At 49.9% G+C, this 25,462-nt stretch overlaps 1 protein-coding gene across 1 annotated transcript in view; it reads right to left on the reverse strand.

Annotated features, from left to right (window-relative positions):
• LOC119954161 (bone morphogenetic protein receptor type-2-like) overlaps positions 1 to 25,462 on the reverse strand; it is a 96,320-nt gene that overhangs the window by 12,712 nt on the left and 58,146 nt on the right. The window contains exons 6-7 of the mRNA XM_038779121.1: positions 22,559 to 22,786; positions 21,026 to 21,140 (exon numbers count right to left, since the gene is read on the reverse strand). Coding sequence (XP_038635049.1) covers positions 21,026 to 21,140; positions 22,559 to 22,786 — 343 coding nt within the window. The remainder of the gene's footprint in view (positions 1 to 21,025; positions 21,141 to 22,558; positions 22,787 to 25,462) is intronic.

Consider the following 25,462-nt stretch of genomic DNA (forward strand, 5'->3'; position numbering starts at 1 on the left):
TGCATGAGTCACAGAAGGTTGGTTTACAAGTGCAACAGGTGATTAAGAAGGCAAATGGAATTTTGTCCTTCATTGCTAGAGGGATGGAGTTTAAGACTAGGGAGGTTATGTTGCAATTGTATAAGGTGTTAGTGCGGCCACACCTGGAGTATTGTGTTCAGTTTTGGTCTCCTTACTTGAGAAAGGACATACTGGCGCTGGAGGGTGTGCAGAGGAGATTCCCTAGGTTAATCCCAGAGCTGAAGGGGTTGGATTATGAGGAGAGGTTGAGTAGACTGGGACTGTACTCGTTGGAATTTAGAAGGATGAGGGGGGATCTTATAGAAACAGATAAAATTATGAAGGGAATAGATAGGATAGATGCGGGCAGGTTGTTTCCACTGGCGGGTGACAGCAGAACTAGGGGACATAGCCTCAAAATAAGGGGAAGTAGATTTAGGACTGAGTTTAGGAGGAACTTCTTCACCCAAAGGGTTGTGAATCTATGGAATTCCTTGCCCAGTGAAGCAGTTGAGGCTCCTTCATTACATGTTTTTAAGGTAAAGATAGATAGTTTTTTGAAGAATAAAGGGATTAAGGGTTATGGTGTTCGGGCCGGAAAGTGGAGCTGAGTCCACAAAAGATCAGCCATGATCTAATTGAATGGCGGAGCAGGCTCGAGGGGCCAGATGGCCTACTCCTGCTCCTAGTTCTTATGTTCTTATGGTAATTATAGACCTGTGAGCCTTACTTCGGTTGTGGGTAAAATGTTGGAAAAGGTTATAAGAGATAGGGTTTATAATCATCTTGAAAAGAACAAGTTGATTAGCGATACTCAACACGGTTTTGTGAAGGGTAGGTCATGTCTCACAAACCTTATTGAGTTTTTTGAGAAGGTGACCAAACAGGTGGATCAGGGTAAAGCTGTTGATGTGGTGTATATGGATTTCAGTAAGGCGTTTGATAAGGTTCCCCACGGTAGGCTATTGCAGAAAATAAGGAAGTATGGAATTGAAGGTGATTTAGCGGTTTGGATCAGTAATTGGCTAGCTGAAAGAAGACAGAGGGTGGTGGTTGATGGCAAATGTTCATCCTGGAGTTCAGTTACTAGTGGTGTACCGCAAGGATCTGTTTTGGGGCCACTGCTGTTTGTCATTTTTATAAATGACCTGGAAGAGGGTGTAGAAGGATGGGTTAGTAAATTTGCAGATGACACGAAGGTCGGTGGAGTTGTGGATAGTGCTGAAGGATGTTATAGGATACAGAGGGACATAGATAAGCTGCAGAGCTGGGCTGAGAGGTGGCAGATGGAGTTTAATGCGGAAAAGTGTGAGGTGGTTCACTTTGGAAGGAGTAACAGGAATGCAGAGTACTGGGCTAATGGCAAGATTCTTGGTAGTGTAGATGAACAGAGAGATCTCGGCATCCAGGTACATAAATCCTTGAAAGTTGCCACCCAGGTTAATAGGGCTGTTAAGAAGGCATATGGTGTGCTAGCCTTTATAAGCAGGGGGATTGAGTTTCGGAACCACAGGGTCATGCTGCAGCTGTACATAACTCTGGTGCGGCCACACCTGGAGTACTGCGTGCAGTTCTGGTCACCACATTATAGGAAGGATGTGGAAGCTTTGGAAAGGGTTCAGAGGAGATTTACTAGGATGTTGCCTGGTATGGAGGGAAGGTCTTACGAGGAAAGGCTCAGGGAATTGAGGTTGTTTTCGTTAGAGAGGAGAAGGCTGAGAGGTGACTTAATAGAGACATATAAGATAGTCAGAGGGTTAGATAGGGTGGACAGTGAGAGTCTTTTTCCTCGGATGGTGATGACCAACACGAGGGGACATAGCTTTAAATTGAGGGGTGAGAGATATAGGACAGATGTCAGAGGCAGTTTCTTTACTCAGAGAGTAGTAGGGGTGTGGAACGCCCTGCCTGCAACAGTAGTAGACTCGCCAACTTTAAGGGCATTTAAGTGGTCACTGGATAGACATATGGATGAAAATGGAATAGTGTAGGTCAGATAGGCTTCAGATGGTTTCACAGGTCGGCGCAACATCGAGGGTCGAAGGGCCCGTACTGCGCTGTAGTGTTCTATGTTCTATGTTCTATGTATACTGTTTGAGAAGAGAGTCCAATTGGTTGGCAAGTGGACTCTGATTGGTGGAGGCATTGCCATGGAGAAAGCATCATTTACTGGTGACTGACAGTTAACTTCCAAGTATTGTTTTAAATTTAAACCAGGCAGCTTGACTGGAAATGAGGAATGATGATTTCTCAGAGGAATGAACCAGGACATGGCTGTCCTTGTTTTGTTTCGCTGAAACAGGGACAATAGGTTATATGTTCTTTCTATTTGCGAACAGAGGGGCCTGTGTATTAATGTATGTAGTTTCCAGTACATGCATATATGTTACAGTGTGAACACCCTGTAAATCGTAAAATTGATTGTCAGCATAGTTCTTCGCACACGGAGGAGTGTTTAGCAAATGTTGCTCTGCTGCTGAATCACATTTAATGCTGGACACTGTGGTTTGAGTTTTGCAAGCACTGGCTGATAGGGCATAGTATGTGGCCCAATGCTGTCAGATCTGAAGTGGGAAGTGACTCTGAAAGATCACTCAAAGCGATATATCTTTGTCATGGTTTCAATATGTTTATTGTTTGGTGATAATTTTACATAGCTGGTCAAACCTCACCTGTAACTCCTTCCTCTTTTCCAATTTCATCTGGAGATGGGGGAGGTGCGGGACCAGCTCCCGCTTTGGCATATGGACGTGGGGTTGTTGGCTGATAAGGAGGTGTGTAGGAGGGTTCGGGGATGTATCGAGAGGTACCTCGAGGTCAATGATACTGGGGATGTCCAGGTGGGGATGGTGTGGGAGGCTCTGAAGGCAGTAATTAGGGGGGAGCTGATCTCCATCCGAGCCCATAGGGAGAGGGGGTAGAGGAGGGAGAGGGAGAGACTGGTGGGGGAGCTGTTGAGTGTAGATAGGAGGTACGCGGAGGTTCCAGAGGAGGGATTGCTGGGGGAGCAGCTTAGCTTGCAGGCCAAGTTTGATTTATTGACCACCAGAAAGGCGGAAGCTCAGTGGAGGAAGGCACAGGGAGCGGTCTATGAGTATGGAGAGAAGGCGAGCAGGATGTTGGCGCAGCAGCTTCATTAGCGGGACGCGGCTAGGGAGATTGGTGGAGTGAAGGATAGGGGTGGGAATGTGGTGTGGCAGGGGGCAGAGGTCAATGAGGTCTTTCGGGACTTTTACAGGGAACTGTACCGGTCAGAGCCGCCGGCGGTGGGAGGGGGCATGGAGAGGTTTTTGGACAGGCTGCGATTTCCAAGGGTGCAGGAGGAGCAGGTGGAGGGACTGGGGCCGCCGATCGAGCTGGAGGAGCTGGTCAGTGGGATTGGCCACATGCAGTCGGGGAAGGCGCCGGGACCGGATGGGTTCCCGGTTGAATTTTATAAGAAGTACGTGGACCTGCTGGGCCCCCTGTTGGTTAGGACCTTCAACGAGGCATGGGAGGGGGGTGTTTTGCCCCCGACGATGTCTCGGGCGCTGATTTCCCTGATCCTGAAGCGTGATAAGGACCCCTTGCAGTGCGGATCATACAGGCCAATTTCACTGCTGAATGTGGACGCCAAGTTGCTGGCGAAGATCTTGGCCACTAGAATAGAGGATTGGGTCCCGGGGGTGGTACATGAAGATCAGACGGGTTTTGTGAAGGGGAGGCAGCTGAACACTAACGTGTGAAGGCTGCTAAATGTGATAATGATGCCGGCAGCAGAAGGAGAGGCGGAGATTGTGGTGGCATTGGATGTGGAGAAGGCCTTTGACAGGGTTGAGTGGGGGTACTTGCGGGAGGTGTTGGAGAGGTTCGGGTTTGGGGTGGGGTTTATTAAATGGGTGAGGTTGCGGTACGAGGCCCCGTTGGCGAGTGTAGCGACAAATGGGAGGAGGTCCGAGTACTTCAGGCTCCCACGTGGGACGAGGCAGGGGTGCCCCCTGTCCCCCTTGCTTTTTGCGTTGGCAATTGAGCCTCTTGCCATGGCTCTCAGGGAGTCGGGGAGGTGGAGGGGTTTGGTGCGAGGTGGGGAGGAGCACCGAGTGTCGCTGTATGCGGACGACTTGCTGCTGTATGTAGCAGGCCCAGTGGGGGGAATGCCGGAGGTGATGGAGATTCTTGCTGAGTTTGGGAGTTTCTCGGGCTACAAATTGAACCTGGGCAAGAGTGAGCTGTTTGTCATACACCCGGGTGATCAGGAGGAGGGGATTGGTAGGCTCCCGCTAAAAAGGGCAATGAGGAGTTTTAGGAACCTGGGGGTTCAGATGGCTAGGAGCTGGGGGATTTTGCATAAGCTCAATTTTACTAGGTTGGTGGAGCAGATGGAGGAGGAATTTAAACGGTGGGACATGCTGCCATTGTCGTTGGCGGGTAGAGTACAGTCCGTTAAAATGACGGTGCTCCCGAGGTTTCTGTTTTTGTTTCAGTGCTTCCCCATTTTCATTCCGAGGGCCTTTTTTAGGAGGGTGAACAGCAGCATTCTGGGATTTGAGGGTAAGGAGGGTCTTTTTGGAGCGGGGCAGGGATAGAGGAGGGCTGGCGCTGCCCAACCTCTCTGGGTACTATTGGGCGGCTAACGTCTCGATGGTACGTAAGTGGGTAATGGATGGGGAGGGGGCAGCATGGAAACGGATGGAGATGGCGTCATGTGGAGGCACGAGCCTGAAGGCACTGGTAACGGCGCTGTTGCCACTGCCTCCAACGAGGTACACTACGAGCCCGGTGGTGGCGGCTACCCTCAAAATTTGGGGGCAGTGGAGGCGACACAGGGGGGAAGTGGGGGGCTCGGTGGAGGCCTCGCTGCGGGGGAACCACCGGTTTGTCCCAGGGAACATGGATGGCGGGTTCCTGGGGTGGCACAGGGTGGGCATTAGGAAGTTGGGAGACCTGTTCATTGACGGGAGGTTTGCGAGCCTGGGTGAACTGGAGGAGAAGCTTGAGCTCGCCCCGGGGAATATGTTCAGGTACCTTCAGGTCAAGGCGTTTGCTAAGCGACAGGTGGAGGGGTTCCCTTTGCTGCCCCTGCGGGGGGGTAAGGGATAGGGTGCTTTCAGGGGTGTGGGTTGGGGATGGGAAGGTGTCTGACATCTACCAGGTGATGCAGGAGGTGGAGGAGGCATCGTTAGAGGAGCTGAAGGCTAAGTGGGAGGTGGAGCTGGGGGAGCAGATTGAGGAGGGGACATGGGCGGACGCTCTGGAGAGGGTGAACTCCTCCTCTTCATGTGCGAAGCTTAGCCTCATCCAGTTCAAGGTGCTGCACCGGGCCCACATGTCCGGGTCTAGGATGAGTAGGTTCTTTGGGGGCGAAGACAGGTGCATCAGGTGTTCGGGGAGTCCAGTGAACCATGCCCATATGTTCTGGGCATGCCCGGCACTGGAGGAGTTCTGGAAGGGGGTGGCGGGGACGGTGTCGAGGGTAGTAGGATCCAGGGTCAAGCCAGGCTGGGGACTCGCGATATTTGGGGTTGGAGTGGAGCCGGGAGTGCAGGAGGCAAAAGAGGCCGATGTTTTGGCCTTTGCGTCCCTAGTAGCCCGGCGGAGGATCTTGTTGCAGTGGAAAGATGCGAGACCTCCGAGTGTGGAGACCTGGATTAATGACATGGCGGGATTCATTAAACTGGAGAGGGTCAAATTCGCCCTGAGGGGGTCGGTACAAGGGTTCTTTAGGAGGTGGCAGCCTTTCCTCGACTTTCTGGCTCAACGATAAGGAACTAGGTCAGCAGCAGCAGCAACCCGGGGGGGAGGGGGAGAAAGGGGGGGGGGGTTTAGGGGGATAGTGTTTAAGTTAATTTGCTTATTGTTAATTTATGTTGTTGTTTATTGGGCTTGGGGGGGTGGGGGGTTTGTTATATGCGTTGTTACGGGTGCCGGGGAGTGTTTATTATTGTTATTGCTATTATTGTTCTGTTGATATTTATTTTTCAAAAATTCCAATAAAAATTATTTACAAAAAAGAAAAACACCCCCGCCAACGCTGCCCGGCCCGCGCTGCCCTTTGTAAGGCTTGCGGTAAGAAGGGGCACTTCGCCGCGGTGTGCCAGGCCCGTGCAGTTGGTGCTATCACCCCCACCTCCCTCATTTATGGCCAATGGGCGCTGCCACCTTCACCTCCCCGGACCACGTGCGGCCAGTGGGCACTTCCATCTTCTCTCCCTCAGACCAAGCGCAGCCAGTGGGCGCTGCCATCTTCCCCTCCATGCAACACATGCGGCCCATGGATGCCACCATCTTTTTCAACCCCCGCCACGTGCGGCACATGGGCGCTGCCATTTTGTCCTCCCCAAGCTCTTCAGGCGCCGCCATCTTGTCTCCCCCACGGCACATGGGCACCGCCAGCGTTCCAGGACCTGTGCCCCCCGGGCTCCCCATCATCCGACACCAGCGATGAGCAACCACGACTCGCCTCAGTGACCATCGACCAGTCTCGTCCGCACAACCTGGCCACCGCATCGACCAGCATTAAAATCGACGGACACGTGACCTCTTGCCTGCTGGACTCCGGGAGCACCGAAAGCTTCATCCACCCGGATATGGTAAGGCGCTGCTCCCTCACGGTACACCCCGCCAACCAAAGAATCTCCCTGGCCTCTGGATCCCATTGCATGGCGATCCGGGGGTACTGTACGGTCACACTCACGGTCCAGGGCGTAGAATTCAGCGGCTTCCACCTCTACGTCCTCCCTAACCTCTGCGCTGCCCTACTACTCGGCCTGGACTTCCAGTGCAACCTCCAGAGCCTAACCCTGAAATTCAGCGGGTACCTACAACTCCTTACTGTGTGCAGCCTCACGACCCTGAAGGTCGATCCACCTTCCCTGTTCGCAAATCTAACCCCGGATTGCAAACCCATCACCACCAGGAGCAGACAGTACAGCACCCAGGACAGGACCTTCAACAGGTCCGAGGTCTAGCAGCTGCTTCGGGAAGGCATCATCGAGGCCAGCAACAGCCCCTGGAGAGCCCAAGTGGTAGTAGTTAAAACTGGGGAGAAACACAGAATGGTCGTGGCCTACAGCCAGACCATCAATCGGTACATGCAGCTCAACGCCTACACCCTCCCACGCATATCTGATATAGAACATAGACATAGAACAGTACAGCACAGAACAGGCCCTTCGGCCCTCGATGTTGTGCCGAACAATGATCACCCTACTTAAACCCACGTAACCCGTATACCCATAACCTAACAATTAACCTTACACTACGGGCAATTTAGCATGGCCAATCCACCTAACCCGCACATCTTTGGACTGTGGGAGGAAACCGGAGCACCCGGAGGAAACCCACGCACACACGGGGAGGACGTGCAGACTCCACACAGACAGTGACCCAGCCGGGAATCGAACCTGGGACCCTGGAGCTGTGAAGCATTGATGCTAACCACCATGCTACCGTGAGGCCCCAATGGTCAATCAGATTGCACAGTACCGGGTCTTCTCAACGGTAGACCTCAAATCCGCCTACCACCAGCTCCCCATCCGTAAAGCGGACCGTTGTTGCTCGTTTTGCTAAGTGTGCTTTACAGTTAATTGCTCTGTTTTATAACCTTGCTCTAGAGTCGCCAGGTATCTTTATGATACCACCACGAGGTTCAAGTTCAAGTGCTGATCAATAACTCAATACATCAGTTAGTAAGGTTCAAATCAAAACACATTTATTATATACACAGTCAATCGCTACTCATGCATAAAATACTACAGAACTAGACTATTTCTACCACGAAAGGCCAATACTTAGCTTTGGGAAAGGAACCCACTGGGTCAGGGAACAATGGCCTCTCGTTTGATCCTGAGACTGCAGGCTTCCAGCTGGTATGGACTAAGAGTTAGGAGCGCCTATCTCTTAGCGTGCGTTGATTGGACACTTACTTGTTGGTGCAGCTGCCAGGCAGGTCTCTGTCAAGGGTTGTTTCGAGCTGCTGAGAGACCCTGCCAAGAAGACCGAATTGAACTTGGGGACTCTACTTTATAGTCCCCAGGGGCTTTGTGCCTTTTGGGCAGACCCCGTACCTGGTTCCAATTGATTGGACCATGTTCCAATCGATTGCACGGTAGCATAGTGGTTAGCACAAATGCTTCACAGCTCCAAGGTCCCAGGTTCGAATTCCGGCTTGGGTCATTGTCTGCGGAGTCTATACGTTCTCCCTGTGTGTGCGTGGGTTTCCTCCGGGTGCTCCGGTTTCCTCCCACAGTCCAAAGATGTGCAGGTTAGGTGGATTGGCTATGCTAAATTGCCCTTAGGGTCCAAATTACCCTTAGTGTTGGGTGGGGTTACTGGGTTATGGGGATAGGGTGGAGGTATGGGCTTGGGTAGGGTGCTCTTTCCAAGAGCCGGTGCAGACTCGATGGGCCAAGAGGCCTCCTTCTGCACTGTAAATTCTATGATTGGTTTGATTTTCCCAATACTGGGGCTGTTCCCTGATCGCTGGGCGGTTCCTAAGTGTCCGTTGGCTTCTTTTGTGTTGGCTCCTGCTGGCGCCGAGGAGTCTGGATTTGCCTCGATTATCTTAACTGTTGCTATTGTTCCCGGGGATCGCTCATCAATATGCAGATGGTCATCAGTTTCAGTGCTGTCTGCTTTCTGCGAGTCTTAATATACAGGAAGCTTGGCATTCTGCTTGCTTCCCTGTACCTGTCCATTGTTCCCTGCGTTCTTAGCGAATCTCCATTTTAAAGTCGGGAAGTGGCCAACCCAGGTGGCTACACTCCCTCCTTGTGATCCCTAACGCGAAGCATGAAGGATCACATAACTATGTCATCTTCATTCCCTGACCCCAGCGAGCACTCCTCCATGGCCTCTACACTGACCATAGCTATGCAAGAAAATTTTAACTGACAATTCTAAGTGGTGCTATGTCACAACAGGTACATGCATTACAAAACAAAAAAACGGTACCTCTAACTATCTCCTATAAACTACACTCACTTAAACATCCAAACATACTAGCTTCCTTACAATACACAAATAATAGCAGCATTCACAATGTTCTCTGGCTTGGCAGTCAAGCTTAGAGCTGTACAATCTTTCGGTCACACATGAAACTCATTTCTTTATTTACAAAAAGACGCACAAACAAACAAAAGTTCTTTATTACATCTCCAAGGGTTCGGGGGCCTGGTGAAAACCGAAGATAGGGGATCTCATCCTGTAAACCGGGGTGCGAGAGCGGTAGGCTCTCCTTCACCATTTTCTCATGCGGATAGTCTGCACGATGCTGCAGAGTATCGCCAATTCTAGAAGGGATTTGATCACGTATGAAAAGGAGTACCATGTTATAAACATCTCACACCATGATGGTGTGTTGTTGGTTGTCACTGGGCTCTGGGTGCTATGGGGAAGTGAATCATTAACGGCCGGTGGAGTGGGGGTGAGGGGGTTCGCGTTCGCGCGCAACCACATATAAATTATAACTAAAAACACGTGGGCTTTCTTCATTGTGTCTTCTTTCTTCTCTTTTCTTCCTTCTCTTCCTCTGTTCTCTTCCTGGAGCTTCTGGAAATCTGTGGAAGCAAGCATAGTTTCTGTTACTACCTTGTTTAACATCTTGTACGTTAGTATGTCTGTCCTTTAGTGCCAATTACCCATTATAATTGGTCACCATCTGTGACTCCCTCATTTTTTTTTCAAAAAAACGAATTTCAGGACCAGACATACTCAAAAATACTGAACCAGTGCGGGCCGTCTCGCAGGCTGTGCGTTTTACCATCCAAATGTTTGTGGATGTAAATAGCAGGAGGGGTGGCAACCGAAGGGTCACCTTAGAATAAAACAAAACTTTACAAACCAAAAGAGCCAAAATGAGGTGCGTATGGGCCGCGACGGGTAAGATTTGGATGGAATCCCCGGGTAGGGCGGGCTGTGCCGTACCCGAGCTTGGCTGACCAGAGGGGGGGTCCTCAGACAGGGCGGGAATCACTGCCATTTGTCCACTGCCTGGGTAACCAACAAGAATGGGCAAGAATGCAGTCATCGTGGGGGGTTGCTGTAAAGGTTCTACCTTCGAACTAGAAGAGCAGTTATGAATAGGGTTCTGGCAAGCTCTCAGAGGTTTCTGCTGATAAGTGTATCCTCAAATCAGAAGAGCAGTTACGAATAGGGATCGGGCAAGCTCTCAGCGCTTTCAGCTGCGAAGCATGCCGGCAAGTTCTCAAAGGAATCGGCGGACAAATGGGGCGTGTGGCAGCCGAGCTGTTTTAACTGAAACAAAGAACACAAACAAACAAACATGCAACGTAAATCGTGCAGGTTCCATCAGAAAGGACACCGTTTCTCTCTTAAGCGGTTCATTTTTAAAACATCATCTGGGCACCTCAGTTATCAGTTGCGAACAGGGTCGCAAAGGGATTCTCGTGTTGGGAGTCAGACTCAATGTCATCCTCTTCTCCCGGATGCCATACTCTGGTATGAATGAGGATTGCTAAGGCTGCATGGTGTGACTTTGGGTCCACCTCGTCGTTCTGGACGAGCCTGTACGAATTGTTATGGTTCCAAACAGTCGTGTCTAATTCCGTGGGAACGAAGTCGGGGTCGTCATCGCAGGGCGGTGGTCTTTGGTGAGGGCTGTTAAGGAATGTGATCAGGAAGGGATCACTCAAGTTGTGTTCAGATTCGTTGGGTGTGGGGCCTGTTACATGGAGATAGTAGGGAGGCGTGCTGTGGCTATCGTCTGTGTCACAGTCGCTGTCTCTGCTGCTGCTGCTTGTGGGCGTTCCGGGGCGGGGTCTGGAGTTGGGGGGCGGAGTCGAGGTCGAGTCCGTGGATGGGTCAGTCATGCTGGGGGAGGCTATGGATACGTTTGCTGTGGGTGGGGCGTGGTCTGCTGCGTCGAGCATGACGTGGTGTGCGTGGTTAGACTGCGAGCCGTATGCCTGGAGCTGGTTTATATGAAACCACGCAGTCTTCCCGTTGGGGTACTTAATCATATAAACTGAGGGGCTAACTTTATCTGCAATCGAATACGGACCTGAATACTTTGGCGACAGAAATGTGCTGGGGTTGTAAATAGATAGCATGACCTGCTGTCCTACCTCAAACTCAGTCGCATGTACTATCTTATCGAAACAGGCTTTCTCTGTTTCTTTCGTGTGCCTAATTTTACTGCGGCTGCTAGCTGAGCCGTTTTTACATTCTCAACTAACTGTTTTACTGCATTTTCGTGGGTGAGGGCCGTCACGTCAGGGCTGGCCAAGTCAAGCCCTAATAAAAATTGAGTGCCTTTCATGGGGCATCCGGTCATGAGAGTGTGTGGTGTGAAACCTGTGGAAGTTGAAACAGTATTACGCAAAAACATTAACACAAAAGGGAGGACTGAATCCCAAATGGTGTTGTTTTGTTGGACCATTTTTCTGAGGGTTGCTTTTAGGGTCCGGTTCATTCGTTCCACGATACCACTTGACTGGGGGTGGTATACGATATGGAATTTTTGGGCAATGCCAAATATCATGAGGACGTTCTTCATGACACGTCCCATAAAATGGGAACCTTGGTCGGATTCAATGCTGCGGGGGAGTCCCCATCTCGTAAAGATGTGGTGGGTTAAAATCTTAGCTGTAGTCTTAGCAGTGTTTGTCCTTAATGGGAATGCCTCTACCCATTTCGTAAATGTGTCTATAACTACTAACACATATTTGTAACCATTCCTGCAAGGGGGCAATGGTCCTATAAAATCAATCTGGAGGTTAGTCCAGGGGCCATTAACGGGGCGGGTGTGGCTAAGCTGAGCCTTCTTTGCATATCTGTCCGGATTGTTTTGGGCACAGATAAGACAATTTTCTATATAGTGAGTGACGTCTTCCTTTAAATGTGGCCACCAACAGAGCTGCCTGAGGTGGGCTGTAGTGGGGTCAATTCCCTGATGTCCATGACTATCATGGAACAAACAAATAAGCTGATTCCTGTCCTGTTCAGGAACCACATAAAGGGTTTCTTTTAGAACCACACCGTCATGTGTGGTCAGTGCGTTTTTAAACCTATCGTACAGGGCTGGGAATTTTCCTTATAAAATCTCCCTGAGATTACTGTCCTGCTTCTGGGCCTGCTCTAAATCCTCGATATTGGTCTGCGAGACCTGAACAACATTCACTGGGGCGCTTTCGGGGGGGGTTCCAAAAATGTCCATGCCTGGAACCTGCTTTAGCCAATGCGTCGGCTTTCACATTTCCAGGTGGGGAGGAAAGGTGGTGACTTCCTACTTTAATGATACCAAAGGTCCTGTCCTTTGCTTTATCTAAAATGTGGCGGAGCAATGGGGCTGAAGGGAGGGGTTTACCGTCCGCGGAAACAAATCCTCTTGCTTTCCACAGGGGTAGGAATTCTGTGAGGCTGTTACAGACATAGAGGCTGTCTGAGTATATGTCTGCTGGGCTGGGAAACAAATCTGGGTGATCAACTATATATGCAATGGCCACTAGTTCTGCTGCTTGCGCGCCTAAGTGTCCTGGTAGTTTTAATGACATTTCTTCTAGGGCGCGTCCCTGTGCGTCCTCAACATAAATGCCGCATCCTGTAATGCGCTTTCCATCTAATATAGTGGAAGAACCATCCACATATATCCTTAGGGGTGCGCACGTGTCTGTGTGCTTGGGGCTCTGGGGTGAACTTCCTATCTTTCTGAAGGGTGTTTTAGCAATAATGGGGCCTGTGTTATGGTGTGGTGAGATGATTTCACATTCATGGGGGTGCCTGGGTACTGGAGGTTGTCGGCTAAGAAAGTGTGGGTCTTAGTCCTTTTTACTGTGATGTCCCGTCCCTGCAAAAGAAGGGTCCATCTGGATGCTCTGATCTGGCTAACTGTACCGTCCTTTAGTCGTCTGTCTAGTAAAAGTTGTGTGGGGGTGTGTTCCGTGAGGATGGTGATGGGGTTTAGTCCGGTTATGTAAGAAAAATATTGCACTGCCCAGAAAACTGCGAGCAGGTGCCTTTCACAGGCAGAACATCCCTGCTCCACAGGATCTAAAACTCTGGAGGCATAAGCCACGGGTCTTAACTGTTCATGCCGTTCCTGGAGGAGCACGGCCGAAAGGGTGCGATCTGTGGTAGCTACCTCTATAGCGTAGGGGGAAAGTGGGTCTGGAACTTGTAATGCGGGGACTGCAGTGAGGGCTCGTTTTAAAGCATCCACAGCATCCGTATGCTGCAGAAGCCATTCCCAAGGGGCTCCTTTCTTTAGGAGGTCTGAGAGGGGTGCTGCTTTTGTGGCAAAACCGTCTATTTTGGCAGTAGCCAACCAGTCCTAAAAACGACCGGAGGGCTGAAACATTCTGGGGAAGGGGTAATTTGACAATCGAGTCAATCCTTTTGTGCTCGATCTCGCGTTTACCATGCGTGATAATCGTTCCCAAATATATCACTTTGTTTTCCAAAATTTGGGCCTTCTTGGGGTTTACTTTGCATCCAATTTGCTGTAGGAGTTCCAGGAGTTCGGACAGAAGTGTGAGGTGCTCTGCCTTGGTGTCTGTCTGCAGTAATAGGTCATCCACATACTGGACCAGATATTCGGGCAAGAAAATTTTGATAAACCATTTGCCAGCTGTCGGTGGAAAATGGAGGGGGAGTTGTGGAATCCTTGTGGGAGGCATGTCCACGTGTATTGCTGACCTTTAAATGTGAAGGCAAATTTGTACTGCCACGCTTTTGCCAATGGGATTGACCAGAATCCATATATCCAAAACCGTAAAATATTGTGAGTGGAGTCCCTGTTTGAGCATGGTCTCGGGACTTGTGGCTACCATGGGGGCTGCGGTGGGGGTGATTTTGTTAAGTTCCCGGTAATCGATGGTCAGTCGCCATGATCCATCGGGCTTTCTCACTGGCCAAATCGGCGCATTATTAGTAGAGGCTACTGATCTAAGTACGCCCTGCTCTAATAAGCTTTCGGTAACTTTTGCGATTTCTCCCTCTGCCTCTTGGGGAAATCCATATTGTTTCTGGGGTGTAGGGTCAGGTCCTGTAATTTGAACGGAACCAGCCATCCTGCCACAGTCGTGTTTGTGACTTGCAAATGCTGCCCTGTTCTTCTGGAGAACTGCCCTAACCTGTTTGTCCGTGCTAAGTGTGGTCGGATTAAACCAATATTCACCGACTGCGCTAAACTTCTTTGCATACTCACCTACTGTGAGCGTTGCGGGGGCTCTGGCTGACTTTGCCATTTTCCAGACACATTGATTTACTGGGTCAAATGACAGGTTGTGAGAGTTCATGAAGTTGATGCCCAAAATGTGTTCTGCTGTGTGGGGCATGTTGACTAAAACTATGGGGTGTTTTGTTGTAATGGTGGCAATTTGAATGGATACAGGGGCTGTGATGTGTCCCTGCTGTGAGTGGCCTGTGAAGCCGCTGAGGGTGATAGTGGCTGTAGTGGGCCACGTGTCCTTTTGAAACATGTTGGAGGAATTAATTGTGGTGCGGGACCCTCCTGTATCCCAGAGAGGTTCAATGGGCTATCCCCGTATTTTCGCTGCAACTACTGGTCGGCCGGGCCTATCCCAAAGGGTGTCTCAGATCCAAGTTGGGGAGCCCGAACACCATCAGTCAGTCCCGTTCATGTCTCCCTGGTCTGAACGGGTGCTAACACTGTGAATAGGCTTTGCCCTATTCCTATTTAGAGTGCCTGTCTGTTGGTCTCTCTGTGCTTTCTGTGGGGCATTGCATTCTCGTGCAAAGTGACCTAATTGTCCACAGTTGTAACACTCCTGTGGTTTCTGTGGGGGGCTGTTCCTGCCTTCGTTCACCCATGCGGGGTTCTGGTGCTCTCTAACTGCTTGAATATCTGACTCTGCCTGTGCGTCCTCGGGTTTCCTAATCGCGGGTTTATTATGCACAGATTGCTCCCAAGCGCGGGACAACCTTTTTAAAACCCATTTCTCGTTATACGTTTCTTCCGAGGGGGTCATAGTTAGTACAAGCTCTTTGTCCTGCCTCTGTGGCATGGGAGATAATGGTGCGGGTCCATTTGGCCATGTTGTCTGGGGACAAATGGTCGCGGTCTAAGTTTCCAAAAACGGCTGTAAAATGGATCCACAGGCGTCCTGCAAACACTGTGGGGTGTGCTGTTTTCTTTTGCCTGCACTTATTCAGGCCTTCTACTGGGTCACCTCTGTTATAACCGATCGTGTCTAGGATCGCCGTATGCATCTCTGCAAGGGTGCCTCCTCCTATGTTCTGTGGGTCTGGAAGGGCTGCTACAACTGAGGGGTCTAAACTTAAAACTGTGAGCTTCACTTGCTCTCGCTCATCCAGGCCATACATGGGCGCCTGCTGCTTCACTCTAGCAAAGGATTGGTGGGGGTCTGAGGTGGGGAGGAATGGTGTGATCTTGTTGCACGCGTTCCGTAACTGGGTCACGGTTAAGGGGGTGGTGTAAAGGAATTCTGCTTCTCCGTCTGCTGTGGCTGTGCAGTGGGTGGTGACTGGATTCATGGGCGCCTGATCTATCTGCTCTGTGGGGGGTTGGGGTGCTTTTCTCTTTTGGGACTTTCCTTCCACACATGTGCCCTGCACATATCTATGTGCGGTCTCATTTAACTCCTGCCAATCGGGGCCGTCTTCCTCATCTAATTGGGAGCCAAAGGTGCTTTGAAACCCATTTTGTACTGAAAGCAAAGACTGCAGTTCTGCAATCTGCTTCCGGCATTTCGCGTGATATACTGAGCTTTGTCTCTGCTCCGTGGTGGCAGCATGGAGTGCTCTTAATGCTGCTTTTAAGTCGCTGCATCGCTTTCGCAATGCCTCTACCTGTTTCTCTGTCTCATCTCTTACCAGGACTGCATGTTGCGTGTCCTGATAGGCCTTATCGTATTGGATTTGGAAGCTGCTCAGATGCGCTAGACAAGACTGGTGTGCCCTCTTGGCATCATCCACCTCTCCGTCCTTTGCTTCTAACTTCCTTCTCAATTCTATATTCTCGCTCGCTACTTCGCTAACATCAACCTTGCTCATTCGATGTCTCTCCTCTAACTCTTTGCGGAGCGTCCAAACGACCTCCTCTGTGCCTCGCAATTGTGCCAAACAGGACACGATTGCCATCGGCTTACAAGCTTTCCCTAAGCTCTTCTTGTGTATTTCGCTCAGGTTCTCCCACCAAGTATGTCCTATACTCCCGGGGCCTGTTCCCTCATTTGAGCAAAAGTCACTCCAAAGGGGCCATCCCTTTCCTTTGAGGTACTTTCTCAACTCAACTTCCCAAACAGGACACTGACCTACTCTGCTGCTGGTTGCTGCGACCACGAATTTTTGAGGATTCATGAGGTGTTCCATTGCCTGCATAGCCATTTTTCCTATACAAAGGCTCTCTTTTAAATTTGGAACGAGGGGTACTAAGGCGGTGCTGTAGACACGGGTACGGCTTTCACTAATTTCCGGAATACAAACTCCCGACAGTTTTTCGCAACAAAATCAATTAGTTTTACCTTATAACCCTGTTAGTTACGCACGCATAAACACACTTCCAAATTATGAAGATTGATCAGAACTGCTTGAACACTTGTGGTTATTTCTGTTCCCAATTGGATTCTAATTTCTAATTTCTGGGTTCTCTCGGAGTGGGGGGCCACTTCTAGATCAGAGTCAGAGTTCGCCACTAAATGTTGCTCGTTTTGCTAAGTGTGCTTTACAGTTAATTGCTCTGTTTTATAACCTTGCTCTAGAGTCGCCAGGTATCTTTATACCACCACGAGGTTCAAGTTCAAGTGCTGATCAATAACTCAATACATCAGTTAGTAAAGTTCAAATCAAAACACATTTATTATATACACAGTCAATCGCTACTCATGCATAAAATAACTAGACTATTTCTACCACTAAAGGCCAATACTTAGCTTTGGAAAAGGAACCCATTGGGTCAGGGAACAATGGCCTCTCGTTTGATCCTGAGTCTGCTGGCTTCCAGCTGGTATGGACTAAGGGTTAGGAGCGCCTATCTCTTAGCGTGCGTTGACTGGACACTTACTTGTTGGTGCAGCTGCTAGGCAGGTCTCTGTCAAGGGTTGTTTCGAGCTGCTGAGAGACCCTGCCAAGAAGACCGAATTGAACTTGGGGACTCTACTTTATAGTCCCCAGGGGCTTTGCGCCCTTTTGGGCGGACCCCGTACCTGGTTCCAATTGATTGGACCATGTTCCAATCGATTGGTTTGATTTCCCCAATACTGGAGCTGTTCCCTGATCACTGGGCGGTTCCTAAGTGTCCGTTGGCTTCTTTTGTTTTGGCTCCTGCTGGCGCCGAGGAGTCTGGATTTTCCTCGATTATCTTAACTGTTGCTATTGTTCCCGGGGATCGCTCATCAATATGCAGATGGTCGTCAGTTTCAGTGCTGTCTGCGAGTCTTTTTTTTTAAAAATAAATTTTATTGAAAAATTTTGAATTTATACAACATCAGACCATACTAAAATACCAACAATAACAATAATGACAACAATCATGAGCCTTCGCCCCTCCTCAATGAACAACCCTTGCCCCCCCCCCCCCCCCCCCCCGAGCCAGGAAGTCCAGAAAAGGCTGCCACCGTTTATAGAACCCTTGTACTGATCCTCTCAGGGCAAATTTGACCCTTTCCAACTTTATAAATCCCGCCATGTCATTGACCCAGGTCTCCACGCTTGGGGGCCTCACATCCTTCCACTGCAGCAAGATCCTCCAAAGGTCAGGACACCGGCCTCTTTCGCCTCCTGCACTCCCGGCTCCACCGCAACACCAAAAATCGCGAGTCCCCACCCTGGTTTGACCCTGGATCCAACCACCCTTGACACCGTCCCCGCCACCCCCTTCCAGAATTCTTCCAGTGCTGGGCATGCCCAGAACATATGGGCATGATTCGCTGGACTCTCCGAACATCTGGTGCACCTGTCCTCACCCCCAAAGAACCTACTCATCCTAGTCCCGGACATGTGGGCCCGGTGCAGCACCTTAAATTGGATGAGACTAAGCCTCGCACATGAGGAGGAAGAGTTGACTCTCTCCAAGGCATCCACCCAAGTCCCGTCCTCTATCTGCTCCCCAAGTTCCTCTTCCCATTTAGCCTTCAGCTCCTCCACTGACGACTCCTCCACCTCCTGCATTACCTTATAGATGTCAGACACCTTCCCCTCTCCGACCCACACCCCCGAAAGCACTCTGTCCATCGTCCCCCGCGAGGGCAGCAAAGGGAATCCCTCTACCTGTCGCCTAGCAAACGCCTTTACCTGCAAGTATCTGAACATGTTCCCTTGGAGAAGCCCAAATCTATCTTTCAGTTCCCCCAGGCCCGCAAACCTCCCGCCAATAAACAGGTCCCTCAATTTACTGATGCCCACCCTTTGCTTTCTGCGAGTCTTAATATACAGGAAGCTTGGCATTCTGCTTGCTTCCCTGTACCTGTCCATTTTTCCCTGCGTTCTTAGTGAATCTCCATTTTAAAGTCGGGAAGTGGCCAACCCATGTGGCTACACTGTCCATACACTGCCTTCGATGCAGACGGTCGCCTCTATCACTTCCTCAGGGTTCCCTTCGGTGTCACCAACGGGGTCTCGGTCTTCCAAAGGGGGATGGACCGAATGGTAGGCCGGTATGGTTTGCGGGCCACCTTTCCATACCTAGATAACGTCACCATCTGCGGCCATGATCAGCAGGACCACGATGCCAACCTTGCCAAATTTCTCCACACCGCCACTCTCCTAAACCTCACTTACGACAAGGAGAAGTGCGTGTTCAGCACAAACCGCTTAGCTATCCTCAGCAATATGGTCCAGGACAAGGCCCGTCCACTCATACAGTCCACCCTTTTCCCCCTGACGGCCGAGGTTCAATAGGCCTTCGCCCATATCAGAGCCGATATCGCCAAGGCCACAATGCACGCAGTAGACAGGACGCTGCCCTTTCAAGTAGAGAGCGACGCATCAGACGTCGCCCTAGCCGCCACCCTCAATTAGGCAGGCAGACCTGTGGCATTCTTTTCCCGAACCCTTCATGCCTCAGAAATTCGGCACTCATCCGTCGTAAAAGAGGCCCAAGCTATCGTTGAAGCTGTGCAGCATTGGAGGCATTACCTGGCCGGCAGGAGATTCACTTTCCTCACTGACCAACGGTCGGTAGCCTTCATGATCAATAACACACAGAGGGGCAAGATCAAGAAGATAAGATCTTGAGGTGGAGGATCGAGCTCTCGACCTACAATTACGAGATTTGAAAAAAAAAAATGAAAATCGCTTATTGTCACGAGTAGACTTCAATGAAGTTACTGTGAAAAGCCCCTAGTCGCCACATTCTGGCGCCTGTTCAGTGTTTTTTGTATCCACTCAGCAAGCTCAAGAGCCCCCAGACACCCTAACCTGAGGTACATGTGCCAGCGCACAAGTAGACCGCCTCCGGGCCCTGCACGACAGCCTTTGTCACCTGGGAGTCACACGGTTGTACCATTTTATAAAGGCCCGCAATCTGCCCTACTCCGTCGAGGACGTACGGACAATCACCAGGGACTGCCAGGTCTGTGCGGAGTGAAAGCCACACTGCTACCGGCCGGACCGTGCGCGCCTGGTGAAGACCTCCCGCCCCTTTGAACGCCTCAGCGTGGATTTCAAAGGGCCCCTCCCCTCCACCGACCGTAACACATATTTTCTCAGTGTGGTCGATGAGTACTCCAGATTCCCCTTCGCCATCCCGATATGACGTCTGCCACCGTCATCAAAGCCCTCAACACAATCTTCGCTCTGTTCGGTTTCCCCACCTACATTCACAGTGACAGGGGATCCTCATTCATGAGCGATGAGCTGCGTCAGTTCCTGCTCAGCAGGGGTATCGCCTCCAGCAGGGCGACAAGCTATAACCCCCGGGGAAACGGGCATGTGGAGAGGGAGAACAGGACGGTATGGAGGGCCGTCCAACTGGCCCTACGGTCCAGGAACCTCCCAGCCTCTCGCTGGCAGGAGGTCCTCCCTGATGCACTACGCTCCATTCAGTCACTACTGTGCACCACCACTAACAACACATCCCCATGAACGTCTCTTTGCCTTCCCCAGGAAATCCACGAAGCTCCAGGACCCGTCCTTCTCTGTAGGCACATCCGACTCCACAAGGTGGACACGTTGGTGGAGCAGTAGCTCCATGCGAACCCCCAGTATACCTACATGGCGTACCCCGACAGCCGCCAGGATACTGTCTCCCTCAGGGACCTGGCAGCAGCAGGTTTCACACACACATCCCTCCGGCCCGGCGCCACCCTCCCCTCCCCCGGCGCTCCCAGCAGAAGCCCCCAGGACCATCCGTCCTCTCCATGCCCACGCCTGAGGGTGAAGAGGATTTCGGCACGCTCCCGGAGTCACCGAAGATCAGACCAGCATCGGCATCGCCGCCACCACCGCGTCACTCCCAGCGGCACATCAAGGCCCCGGACCGGTTAAACCTTTAACTGGTCCACTGGACTTCAAAAGACATTTTGTTTTTCTCACAAATATTGTACATGTAAAATTCAGTTGTTGTATATAGTTCTCCACCACCCCCCACCGGACTCAATTTTAACAGGGGTGAATGTGGTAAACCACTGTTGCACCTATATTAGGTGATGTATGGTAGGACCTGTACTACAGGTACGGCGGTAGTCCCTGCCTGCCGGTTCCGCCCAGTAGGCGGAGTATAAATATGTGTATCCTCCGTGCAGCAGCCATTTCGCCAGCTGCTGTGGGAGGCCACACATCGTAGAGAAATAAAGCCTCAGTTGTATCCAACTCTAGTCTTTGTTCAATTGTTCGTGCATCAAGGCGGCAACGGAGGAATGGTCTCCTCTTATTCCTGGAGGTTGAATGGCCTCTACCTATTGCTGTGTAATCGGTTCAAGGGACTGAATAGCCTCTTCCTCTTCGTGTGTACAGACTCAGGGAGAGACTAAATGATCACTCCTGTTCCTGCAAAACAGGTTTGAGGGGCTCCTCTTGTCCTTGTCTCCTGCTTACCTGTGTTAATAATAGTTTCTTAGATTTGGTTTTGTTTATGTGATTTTAACAGTTGTAGAAATTATGAACTCACCTCTGCACCAGTTCTCAGTGTGAAGGAAACTCAGACCGGAGGTGAGGGTTTGTGCCAATTTCAACGTGTTTCTCCAGTTGCTGCTATGTTTTGTTAAGTAGCTGTACAGAGATCCCTGTTGGAATTAAACTCACTTTTATAAAATTCTTAAAGAACGTAGATTGAAGGCCACTTTATTGTTCAGTGACTTGATTTGTTTCATCTTGCCCCCCACGGAGACAAAAGGGAAGAAGTTACATTGAATCTCACAGAACAAAAACAGGCCTTTTGGCTCAGATTCTCCATCTCATAGTTTCTACACCACATAAACCTCCTCCCACCTCTAACTGATCTCGCCACCATCATCATATCCTTCTATTCTTTTCTCCCTCATGTGCTTAATCCAGTTTCCCCCCTAAATGAACAGAAAAGGCGGGATTCTCCAGCCACGTTAGCCTGATAACCGGAGAATCCCGCCCGAGGTCAATGGAGCTCTCCATTGTACGCCTGTGGCGTTCTCACGGCGGGTGGGAGAATCCAGCCCATACTATTCACCTCCACACACCTTATGGTATTGAGTTCCACATCCTCACCACTTTCTGGGTAAAGAGGTTTGGCCTGAATTCCCTGGTGGATTTATTAATTATTTTCTTGTATCAATGGCCCATAGTTCTGTTCTCTCTCCCCAAAAATGGAAATATTTTCTCTACGGCTGCCCTATCGAAATCCTTAATGTTAGAGATCTTAATTAGATCACTCCTCAGCCTTCTCTTTCCCAGAAAAAACAACCCAGCAGTCTTTACTGATAATTATTTTATTTTTAAAAATAAATTTAGAGTACCCAATTCAGTTTTTCCAATTAAGGGGCAATTTTAGCGTGTTCAATCCACCTACCCTGCATATCTTTGGGTTGTGGGGGTGAGACCCACGCAGACAAGGCGAGAATGTGCAAACTCCACACGGACAGTGACCCAGAGCTGGGAAAAAACCTGGGACCTCGGCGCCGTGAGACTGCAGTGCTAACCACTGTGCCACCGTGCTGCCCTCCTGATAATTAGAACTTCTCAGTTGTGATATTGTCCTTGTAAATTATTTTTGCAGCTTGTGCAGTGTGTCCATATGCTTTTTGAGCAAAGTGTTCCAAGTGTGATCTAACCAAGGTATACAGTGCCCAGAACTGTGCACACTGTTCCAAATGTGGTCTAACCGAGGGATATGGAGACCAGAAGAATTATTTTCTCTCCTTACAGATGCTGCCAGATCTGCTGAGATTTTCCAGCATTTTCTCTTTTGGTTTCAGATTCCAGCATCTGCAGTAATTTGCTTTTATTTACATGGAGACCAGAACTATGAACAGCATTCCAAGCAAGATGTTTGAAGACCAGAACTGTGCACAGTGCTGCAAGTGTGGCTTAATCAAGATTCTACACAAGTTTAACTCAACTTCTCTGCTTTTTAAAACCCCAGAGCTTTATTTGATTATTTTATGGCCTCAATGGTTTCTACCCCCTCAGCTTCTCTGTGGACTCCCTGTGTTGCTGTTAATGTGATTACCTGAGCATGGTATTCTGTTACGAGAAAGTAGTCCACAGTGTTACTGCTTTTCCTCTCCCCAGCATTGATAAACTTCACAATGTTTTCGTGTTCCATCAGAGGGAGAGAGTGAAAACTCCTTTCATTTGCAAAGTGCTGATGGTTGATAACAGAAAACAATTTAACAGCCACCTCTCTTTGTGCCTGTAACCCTTTCCAAACTGTCCCATATCTTCCATGGCCAATGACCTGTTCATGTCAAAAAGAGAGAATGCATTAATGTTACTCAGCTCCATCAGGAATCAATTGACAGCAGCTATACATGGGCTACAGTGCAGGAAATAGAGAAACACTGGCCATTAAAATAAATCAGGATAAAATAACACCTCCTTCTTATACGCAACCCTCCCCTCTTTTTCAACAACATAAAACCCATCAAATTTCCACCTTTCCTCAGTCCTGATGAAGAGTCACATGGGCTTGAACATAGGGCGGCATTTACCCCCCACCCCGCCACCTGTTTCTCGGCAGGCAAGCGGTTCACCAGTGGGAACTACCGGTCCCATCATTGTCAATGGGATTCCCCCTTTGACAACACCCCTCGCCACCGGGAAACCCGGCACCGGTATGGGACCGGAATTTCCCACCGGTATAAACAGCCAGCAAATCCCGTCCATTAACTATGTTTCTGAGCAGCACGGTGGCGCAGTGGGTTAGCCCTGTTGCCTCATGGTGCCAAGGTCCCAGGTTCGACCCGGCTCTGGGTCACTGTCCGTGTGGAGTTTGCACATTCTCCCCGTGTTTGCGTGGGTTTCGCCCCCACAACCCAAAGATGTGCAGGGTAGGTGGATTAGCCAGGCTAAATTGCCCCTTAATTGGAAACAATGAATTGGGCACTCTAAATTTATTTTAAAAACTCTGTTTCTCTCCAAAAAAAGCTGCCTGACTTGCTGAGTTTTTCAAGCATTTTCTGCTTTTATTATAAATAACTCAGGATGTTATCTTGAGCTACAGATTGAAATTTGATGGAAAATCAGAAACACACAGAAGCTAGGATTCCTCCTCAGGGCTCAATTGCAGGATTAGGAGTCTGGGGTCCTTAGGAAAGAGCAGAGGTTACTTACCCAAATGTGGGTTATGTCCAATGGGGGTACCCGGGATATAAAACAGCCATATTTCCCAGACCTTTTTTGATACCCCTATTGGTGAGATTGTGATCCATTTCATTTTACAATGGTGAATACACTGCAGACGATTATCAGGCTGTAAATCAATTCTTGGCCCAGAGGTGATCTGTTCCCTGTTAATGCCAGGATACAAGGAGATCAGATGTATTAACCTTGGGGAATCAGGCCCCTTTTCACCCCAAGTTAAGAATTAGCTACTGACTTGGTTTCTGGCAGAGGTTGAGGACTTCAATCCATGGCAGGCCCAAGAGTTCTGGGCATTCATGGAGTGCGGCAAGGCGACAGCTGCACATGCTCTGTTAGTGTCGTTCTTCTTCAGTTAAAGGACATCTGAGACATCAGCTATGTGCCTGCATGGAAAAAGGCTCAAAAGCCCAATCACGAGACCTAGGTTTGGGCGCCACAGATGGCGAACCCTGGGATCAAGGGTAAGGAACCGAGGGAGAGGGGACAGGGCGAGGTCCCAAGCATAGAGAGAGAGCCCAGGGTAGGGAAGAAACCACTGAGGGGAGATCAGCAGGCGGAGGAGGCACTGGAAGGAACCACTGGGGAGGAGGAGCAGAGAAAGAGGTGCTAAGCTGCAACGGTGCTACGGGTTGGAGGTCTTTAAGTAATGAAGGCACAGGAGAGTCCCTAAAAGGCAGCAGAATGTTGGTGACACCATGCTGCAGGCTGTTGGCCAAAGGATAACCCTTCAAAGTGTTGGGTTCAGCTCGTTGTGGCTGAAGAGCTGAAGTTATGCTTGTGTGTTGGTGCTGATGAGTAGACCCAGGAATCCTGGGGAACACAGTCTCAGAGTCAAGACTGAACCCTGGGAGGTGAGAAGCCATTGAGGCAGTCCATATCTGAGCAACGTTTGAAGGGAATTCTGAGACTCGATCTTCAAAAGTGAAAAGTATGAAATCCTTTGTGAGGTGGACAGAGTTTTAATGAGATTGTGTAACTCACAGTGTACAATGATGTCTAGGTGGGTAGCTAGAAAATCCATGGGATCTATCTTGGCTGTACCTACCATGTTTTGTGCAGTTTGATGTGTTTGACCACACTTTGCCTGTTAATTCACATGTACCTCAGGTTGAGAGGAGTCGGTTAGCTCAGCTGGCTGGACGGCTGGTTCAGGATGCAGAGCAGCATTAACAGCGCAGGTTCAAATCCTGTACCGGCTAAGGTTATTCATTTGTATCCAGTTCTGGTCATCTCGTTATAGGAATGATGTGGATGGTTTGGAGAGGGTACAGAGAAGATCTACCAGGATGCTGCCTGGACTGGAGGGCATGTCTTACGAAGAAAGGTTGAGGGAGCTAGGGCTTTTCTCACTGGGGCGCAGAAGGCAGAGAGGTGACAATAATAAAGATTATTATTATTACTTGAACTGCTGCCTTTAGGGACCTGTGTACTTGTATGCCACGATCTCTCACTTAGAACAGTACAGCACAGAACAGGCCCTTCGGCCCTCAATGTTGTGCCGAGCCATGATCACGCTACTCAAACCCACGTATCCACCCTATACCCGTAACCCAACAACCCCCCCCTTAACCTTACTTTTATTAGGACACTACGGGCAATTTAGCATGGCCAATCCACCTAACCCGCACATCTTTGGACTGTGGGAGGAAACCGGAGCACCCGGAGGAAACCCACGCACACAGGGGGAGGACGTGCAGACTCCACACAGACAGTGACCCAGCCGGGAATCGAACCTGGGACCCTGGAGCTGTGAAGCATTTATGCTAACCAC

Source organism: Scyliorhinus canicula, chromosome 19, assembly GCF_902713615.1.
Source record: "Scyliorhinus canicula chromosome 19, sScyCan1.1, whole genome shotgun sequence".
Classification (NCBI taxonomy): Eukaryota; Metazoa; Chordata; class Chondrichthyes; order Carcharhiniformes; family Scyliorhinidae; genus Scyliorhinus; species Scyliorhinus canicula.